This window comes from Chlamydotis macqueenii, chromosome 8 (genome assembly GCF_036417535.1).
Source record: "Chlamydotis macqueenii isolate bChlMac1 chromosome 8, bChlMac1.mat, whole genome shotgun sequence".
Lineage (NCBI taxonomy): Eukaryota > Metazoa > Chordata > Aves > Otidiformes > Otididae > Chlamydotis > Chlamydotis macqueenii.
The window spans coordinates 26978369-26986423 of record NC_141563.1 but is presented as its reverse complement, the minus strand read 5'-3'; the positions used below and the strand labels follow the sequence as shown (position 1 = coordinate 26986423).

The 8055-nt window shown below is 64.3% G+C and overlaps 1 protein-coding gene across 1 annotated transcript; it reads right to left on the bottom strand.

Moving 5' to 3' along the window:
- Positions 1–194: 194 nt before the first annotated feature.
- Positions 195–6813, bottom strand: B4GALT2 (beta-1,4-galactosyltransferase 2). The gene is made up of 7 exons (XM_086754104.1): positions 6634–6813; positions 4032–4418; positions 3426–3661; positions 3160–3350; positions 2788–2910; positions 1686–1790; positions 195–1526 (listed from the first exon to the last, which is right to left on the bottom strand). Exons 2-7 carry the CDS (start codon positions 4345–4347, stop codon positions 1376–1378), a joined length of 1122 nt encoding a protein of 373 aa, XP_086610230.1. The 5' UTR covers positions 4348–4418; positions 6634–6813; the 3' UTR covers positions 195–1375.
- Positions 6814–8055: the final 1242 nt, after the last annotated feature.

The following is an 8055-nucleotide window of genomic DNA, read 5'->3' as shown; positions in this document are numbered from 1 at the left end:
CCCATGTGTGCCCTGGGCACCTCGCCCTAGCAGGGCAGGAGCCCCAGTGCTGCCCAAGGGCTGGGCAAGCCAAGGGTGCTCCCAGGGTGGGCAGGGCAGGCAAGGAGGGGGGCTCTGCCCCTGCCATCCCACTGGATGGGGAAGCTGCCCCACCTCATGATGACACCACCCCCCCACCCCCGACAAACCCCACAAACTTTTGAAACTTTTATTAAATACAAAAACCACGGTCTCTACGACCGAACGCTGCATTCAACGTACGCTCAAAAAAAGGGTCAGACATTCAAATGTACAAAAGTCACCAGTGCCCCCCTCGCCCCGGTGTGCTGCCCCGCTCCCAGCTCCACTGGTCCCGGCCCCCCTGCGAGGTGGGGTGCCAGGGCTCCCACTCCCATGGAGGGGCACGGGGCACCTGCCCAGCACGGCCCTGGCCTTTCCTGCCTGCAGCCCCCCTGCCCCACGCTGGGAGGGGGGAAACCAGAGAAGGGGGAGACCTCAACAGCCGCCAAACTGCCTGTGGGGCACCCGCTGCTGGAGGGAGCTGTGGGGCAGCCAACTCCCCACACCAGTTCCTGCTGAGAAGGGCTGGGGGGTGGTTCAAATGAGCCCCATGCCCTCCAAAGCGGGGAAGGCAGGTGAGGGCAGGCGCAGGCACGGGCTGCACACGCAACACACAGCATCTGCCTTTGGGGAGGGGGCACGGGATACGGCCGCCACCCCCAGGCCCTGGGGAAACTGAGGCACAGCGAGGGGCGTTCGCTAACCGGAGGTCTCTGTTTGGCAGAGCTGAGACGAGGCCCGGCTCTAAGCACCAGACTGAAGCAGAGGAAGACGGCGAGCCACATCTGTGTGCCCAGCAGCGTGGGCAGCGCCTGGCTGAGGCGGCACTGTCCTGCCTGCTTGGGGGGACCTGGGCTGCTCCCACCCCCAGGCAGCAGCGGCTCCAGCGCTGGCAAAGGGGGAAGCCTGCACCCCACTTCTCGCAGCGCCACTAGGGACAACCCCAGGTCTCCCAGAGCAGCGGGATCTTGCCCTTCCCGCCCGGGGTGCAGGCAGGAGCTGGCGCGGGCAGGGGGCACCTCGCCAGGGCTGGGGCTGCCCCTTCCCTCTACGCCAGGAGCCGCATGCTTGAGCTCGTCCGCCACACACCGAGTATGGGGCGTGGGGCCTGCAAACACACTCGTGGGGATGGAGGGGGACAGAGAAATCCTGGGGACCGAGGGGCGGGCTGGGGGGCGGCCGTCTCCAGAAGGCAGCAGAGTAGGCAAAAAACATCCCCATCCAGTCCTGGCTCTCGAGCCGGGGCAAAACCAGCTGTGCCCAGCCAGCCCGGACACAGAGCCTTCTCCCGGCGGCTCTGCCGGCAGGGCAAGAACTAGCCCCGGGCCAGGCGCGGGGGTGGCCTGCCGATCTCCACCGTGATGTTGGTGTACATGGGTTGGCGTGAGACCTCTACCAGCCGGTACTGCAGTGAGCTGATCCCGTCCCGCTTCATCGTCATTTTGGTGTTCTGGATCTTGGTGAATCTGGTGGAAACGGCAGCGGGATGAGCCAGGGTAGGACCAGAGGGCCCTGCCATGGTGCCGGACCTCCATGGGGGTGAGTGGAGCAGGGGAGTCGCCAGCTGGAGGCGGCCCAGCAACCGCCCAGCATCCCGGCTGCCCCAGCCCCCGCAGCTCACTCACCTCTGCGGGTTGGGCTCGTTGTGTTTGTCGCGTTCGTGCTTGATCATGCGGTACCTCCCGATGCGGATGTCGGGCCTCGACACCTTCATGCCGTTCAGGGAGATGCTGGGGGCCAGGAGCAGGAGGGGATCAGCGTGCACGCACGGGGGTGAGACATTCCCTAGCCCGGAGACCTCTGGGGTCAGTCCCCGGCCCAAATAAACCCATCCCTGGTAAACAGGGCCGTGCCAAACCAAGTTAAGTTAGGCCATGGCTGGGCTGTGTGCTCCTGCCCAGTGACCCTGAGCTCTGCAGGCCAGCGGCTGCTCTGCCCATGCTGAGCATGTGCCGCCATCCGTCCCTCCCTCTGCAGCCCCAGCCCTTTACATTCTCCAAATGCCGGTGCCCAGCCCTTCCCTCGGGGCCCCCCCGAAGCTTTCCCAGAGCTCCACACACTGCTCCACCGAGCCCACCTTGGATGGAAACCACAACCATGCCACCATGCCCGCAGCACCTGCAAGGGGTGCTTTGCTCGCCCGGTCGTTACAGGCTGCTCATGCACCACCGGCCGCATGCTGCTCCCCTGGGCAGCGCCATGGGGAAACCGGTGGGAGAAGAGACGGAAGCCATCCGGCTGCGGCACCCAACATGCAGCTTGCATGGAGAGATCCGGCTCTGGCTCTGCACATGGCTGTGCTGCAGCCTGCCGGCAGAACTGTCTTTTCACCTCCTGCACGGCCGCCACTGAGGCGCTTCCAAGTTTTGCATCCCAGCCCTGGACGTTTCCAAGTTTAGCATCCTGGCCCCGGCCTTGGAGCAGAGCCTGCAGGCGCGTCGCCTCGCTGGCACAGCTCACACCACAGCGGGAGGGGGACAGGCCTCACCATGCCGGGGGCTGGGGGGCAGCCGCAAGGAAGGTACATAAGTGTCCCCCAGCCCAGCAACACCCTGGGAGGGGCCAGTTTGATCCGTGAGGGTCACCAACCCTCAGGCTGGAGGGTAATTAAATCCCTCTCTGCCATGTGGCATGTCTACTGCAAACCCGGGAGCCCCGGGGCTGGTGCCAGTGCCAGGCCAGTGCTCAGCAGGAAGCCCTGGTGCTGGCAGGGCGGGTGGCACCTACCGGTTAAAGATGTCATCGTCCTCTCCTCCCCAGCCCCAGTACTCATTGGGAAAGCCGTTGATCTTCAGGAACTGGGACTTGCTCAGCCCAGAGACACCGCCAAAGTAGCCGGCGTAGGGCAGCCTGCAGGGTGACAGCAAACAGGTCAGCCCCCAGGGACAGGCAGGGATGGGGGCCAGCCCCACAGAGACATCTGGGGACAAGCTCTCCCCTGTGTCACCCTCCCACCCAGGGCTCTGCACCCTCTCCCATCCCACGTCCACAATTCGACCCAGCAACCCCATGCCTGCCCTGGGCAACCACTGAGGTTGGTGGCCCTGGTGTCATCCCAGCCCTGCCCAGGGAAACACCCCAGCCCCCCACAGCACCCACCTGAACCCAAACTTGTCCATGCCAACGGCAAAGTGCCGTGGCTGCTCGTAGCAGCGATAGAGGTTGCGGTCGTCCATGGGGACGAGGTCCACGTCGCTGAAGATGAAGCAGTCATACTCCTCATCATCCTTGAGCGCCTCCAGGAACCCCACGTTGAGCAGCTTAGCCCGGTTGAAGGTGTCCTCGCCGAACTGTGAGGCAGAGCTCAGCGATGCCCACAAGTGCCCACCCTGGCCCCGCCATCCCTTCGCCACTGCCCCCCTCACCTGGTTGATGATGTAGATGCCGTAAGCCACCTTCTGCCGGCGCAGGATGGGGTGCAGGTAGTGCAGCCAGTACTTGAGGTGGTGCTCGCGGTGCCGGAAGGGGATGAGGATGGCCACCTTCTGCCGGGGCAGGCAGTCCGGAGGGGTGTACTTGCCGCCCTGACGCACGTCAGGGTTCTCCCGCTGCACTCGCTCCATGCTCATGGGAGAGCTGAACTCGATGAGCAGACGACCGACTGCAAGAGCAGGGGGCAGGGTGATGCCCACAGGACAGGACATGGTCTGGGTCATGGTCACCCGCTGCTCCTAGCCAGGCTGGCAGGGCAAACAGCAAGGGGGACCTGCAAGGGGGACTGGCACTGCCGAGGGCCAAGGACACCCAAAACTTTTCCCGAGCAGGGGCAGAGAGACTGCACAAGCTGCAAACAAAACCTGAAGAAACCAGCTGTCCTGGTACCAGATCCAAGCTGGGGTTTCTCCACTGCTCCACCCCTGGGAACACCAGAAAGCCATGCCCAGGGCCCAGGGAACGGGGATGCCACTCACAAGCCCCATGCTCAGAGCCAGAGCCCAACTTCCCCCCCATGCTCACCCCACGCATCTCACCTAAGCCGGGAGGTGTCTCCTGGCAGGTCTGCAAGGGCTTCTCGGTGGCAGACTGGTTGGCACTGGGCTTGGCGCTGGGGGACGGGGCCTCAGCGCTGGCCGGCCCGTAGCTGGGGACAGTGCCGTTGGGGCGGGAGGAGTTGAAGAAAGGGTGGGCACGCGAGGCGTTCCTGGCGTTGAAGCGGCTGAAGAAGTCCAGGTGCTGCGCGTAGACGTCGAAGTAGAGGATCATGATGATGAGGAAGTGCAGCAGGCAGAGCAGCAGCACGGCCTTGCAAATCCTTTCCAGGGTCACCCCCAAGAGCAGCCTGGTCATCTTCCGGGCACGGGCAGGCTGACATGTGCACTCAGCGGGGCAGGGGGGCGGCTCCAGCCACGGTTCCGATCCTGTAAAAACACCCCACGCTCAGGACACCGCCAGCCTGAGCCCCCAACCCCAGCCCAAATGTCAGCAGGGCAGCAGGAGCAGTGCAGGCCTGATGAAGAAGTGATGGGCTGGCAGGTCAGTATGCCAGAGAGCATCATGTGGGGATGCTGCGCTCAGACCTGGCTGAAGGCACAGCCACGAAGATGCGAGAGGTCCCCAGCCCCATGCAGCAAGTCTCCTCCTCGCTTTCCAGGCCAGACCCACACTCCGTCCCTGTCACCCTCTGTGGAGGCTGGGCCCTTGAAAGAGGTCATGCTCTCCAAAATGTGGCCAACTTGGGGTGTCTCAAGACCACTGTGGGTGCCCCCACCAGCCACCCCATTCTGAGACACCCCATTTCCCTTTTCCCTGTCCTGACCCTCTCCTGCCCCGCAGCGCTGCACCCCAGCAGAAGCACCAAAGCAGGGCCGGCAGTGAGCGCCATGCTGGCGGAGGCCCTCCTCAGGGCACCCAGCGGGGCAAGCAGCTGCAGGGCAGACACCGAGCCGAGCGGGACATCTTGGGGGTCCCTGCCACGTCCGGGGGGGGTGGGTCCAGCTTACAGCCAGCGGAACGGGTCCTCTCTCCTACTGCTGCCGGTGGCAAGGCCCCCGGGACGCTGAGAGCTGCTGGGAGCCAGGGTCCCCTTATCTCCCACATGACACCTGGAGCCGGGCCAGAGCCCTGATGGGAAGGCAGCCGGGAGAGTCACCGGAGAGCCCCCGGCTGAGCCAAACTGTCCGGCCTTCCCCAGCTCCGCCACTGCTGGGGCTCAGGCCGCAGCATTGCCACGCACCCCAGTTCCTGTCCCAGTCCCCACAGGGAACAGGCATGGGAGGTCGCAAGGCCCTGGGGACCCCGGGAAAGGCCAGTGTTGCTGCAGGGACACTGGGGGTGCCCCATCAGGTGGGGAGCTGCGGCAGGACCCCCTCGGCAGGAGCGCAGCTAGGACCCAAGGGTGCTGGCAACTAGCCCAGGGCCTGGGCCAGCCCACTGGCAGCTGCCAGCCCCGGCCGGTGGGGCCCCCCCCGGGGAGCTACAGGGCACCGAGCTGGCAGTGACACCGGAGTAGCACCGGCTGGGAGCGGGGATCGGAGACGAGGTGCAAAGCAGGACCCCCTGCGCCCAACTCTGCGCCAGGGGCCCTCTCCCAGCTGCAGGGCTGACCCCGGCACGCAGCAGGGTGCTGGCAGGAGCCCACCGCAGGCAGGAGGGTGCTGGAAAAGGCTCCGAGCCCAATGCCCGACCTGTGTCCATGCTCTCCACAGGATGCAGAGCGTGGTCCTCGTGGGTAGGGGTCTCCTGGCACATGCCAGGACCCCAATCCCACAGCCAGGTTTGTTCTAGAAAGTTGCTTTCCGGAGAGAAAAGCTGGGTTTGCTGTTATCTCCCAAACCTTCTCATGGTCACAGCGCCCTGTCACTGAGCACAGCCCTTGACGTAGGGACCTGCCTGCCCCCAGCGCCTGCCAGAAACCCTCCCCAAAAACCACAGCCCTTACAGCAGGCAGCACATGGAGCGGACAGCCGGGTGGGGAGCTGCCAGGGAAAAACAAGAGCGAGTTTGAGGGACCATGAGGTGGGGTGGTCCATGAGGCAAGCGGAGAGCGATGCTCGACGGGAACAAAAGCGAAACACTCCATCAAGCAGTGGCCACGAACACGAGTGGGCTTAAAAACATCCCCTAAGCCGGGGCGGGCAGTGGGGGGGCTATAAAATACGATGTTATCCCCCCTACACGGCAACATCTTGGCATCCTGGGGTCAGGGAGTTGGTCCCCAAGGGATTCACCCCGGCGCGGTGTATGCCATGGGGCTGGTGATGCTGGTTTTGGAGGGGATGCTCATCCCCATGGGCTCCATCTTTCGTCCCGTAGGAAAACCATGGGCCGGGAGAAGGGCCACGGGGCCCTCGTCTCCCCCCACACCTCCCTTCTCCCGGCCAAAAGCAAAGGGGCGCGTTCAGCACAACCAACCCCCCCCCAAATTTTTTCCCAGTCCCCACCACACACACAAACTTATTAAAAAACGAGAAACAACCTCAAAAAGAGGCTTTTTTTTTTTTTTGGCCTTTTTTTTTTTCCTTCTCCCCCCCGAGCCGAGGCGGTGCCACCCATAAGCAACCGGGATCGCATCCCTCGGGTCGCATCCCGGGCCCTCCCTCATCCGGTCAGGCCTGTCCGCGCCGTTTCACTCACCGCGGCCTCGGGGCTGCCGCGCCGCCCCGGCGCCGGTCAGCGGCCCCCGCCGCCGCCTCCTCTTCCTCTTCTTCCTCCTCCAGCCCCGGCCGCTGGCCCGCGGGCTCCCATGCCCGGGGCTGCGGGGCGGAGGGGTGGGCCCTGCCGCCCGGGCCGCCGCACCACCGAGAGCCGCAGGGAAACGGGGCCGCGCCCGCACGCCGGCTCCGCCCGCCGCCGCCGCCGCACCGGGCGGGGCCGCCGCCGCCGACCGCCCCGCGCTCCCGGGGACCGCGTTGCCGCCGGGCGAGAGCAGCCCCGCCGGGACCGGGACCCCACGGGTGCATACCCCACCCCGCCCCCCCCCGGGATGCTCGATGCTCCCCGCTCCGCCCCGAGATGCTCAGCCCTTGGCCACAAGCCCCAGGGAGGCGGCACCGGGGACCCCTCCGAGCAGCCCCGGGGACACAGGGAGAGGGTCTCCGGGTGTTGTTTCTTTCTCCCCTCCTTCCCCCTGCGTTTTTGGTAGTGGGGGAGGCAGCACTTTCACCGACCCACCCAGGTGTTGGTGCTGGCTTAGCACCCATCGCAACCCATTTGTGGCTCCTTTCTCCCCCACCTTTTCTATGCTTCTTGGTGTTTCCTAGCAATGATTTTCACTCTCCCTACCGCAACAGCGTCACCAAAAGATCTCAGGCTGGTCCCACCGTGAGTTCGGCCCACCACAAGTCATTTTTGCACCATCCGCAGCCTTTCCCTTCTTGCCAGCCACCCTGTGACATTTGTGCCCATTTCGAGCAGCCCCTGTCCCCCAGGGCCTCTCATCGTGCCCTGGTCCTGGCCACTCACCGGCGTGAGGGCTTTGCCCTCTGCCCCGCGGCAGCTCCCTTCAGAAGACAACATTACAGCAGAGATCCAAGCGGCAACCAAGCAGCCCAGCTCTGCTCTACCCCTGCGAGCAAGGCCCGCTGAAAGCCATCCAACTTCTGCCTCCAGCTCTTGGTTCGACTCTTCAGCAAGTGGCATTTCGCCCATGAGTACTTGCACACACTCACCAAATCACCTTCCAACTCCTGCTGCTGCTCCTAAATGAGATGAGGTGTAAGGTGCTGGAGCCCTGCTTAAGATTTTTCTCCATGCCTGAGCAGCAGGTATTTAGCACACCCAAGTGCAAAGTTCTAAAATCCAAGCACATGTACCCAGAACAAGGAAGCACAGGGCATGCTCATCTCACCTCTGCTGGCTGTGGGATGGGGGCCACCCCGAGACCAGCCCTGGTGGGTCTCATGTCCTCACAAAGAGCCTGTGGGCAAATCCGGAGCCTGTTCCCCCTCCAAAGCCATGATACGCACAGGTAGGAGGGCAGATAAGCACCTCGCAGAGGCAGATTTCTGACAGCGGATGGATTTCTATCAAGCCAAGGCAGGGCAGGGTGAGACCCAT

Coding starts and splice junctions, on each gene's coding strand:
- B4GALT2 (XM_086754104.1), bottom strand. CDS start 4,347: ATGACCAGGCTGCTCTTGGGGGTGACCCTGGAAAGGATTTGCAAGGCC. Junction 3,662..4,031: donor GGAGACACCTCCCGGCTTAG/GTGAGATGCGTG, acceptor CTGCTCTTGCAG/TCGGTCGTCTGCTCATCGAG. Junction 3,351..3,425: donor GCATCTACATCATCAACCAG/GTGAGGGGGGCA, acceptor TCTGCCTCACAG/TTCGGCGAGGACACCTTCAA.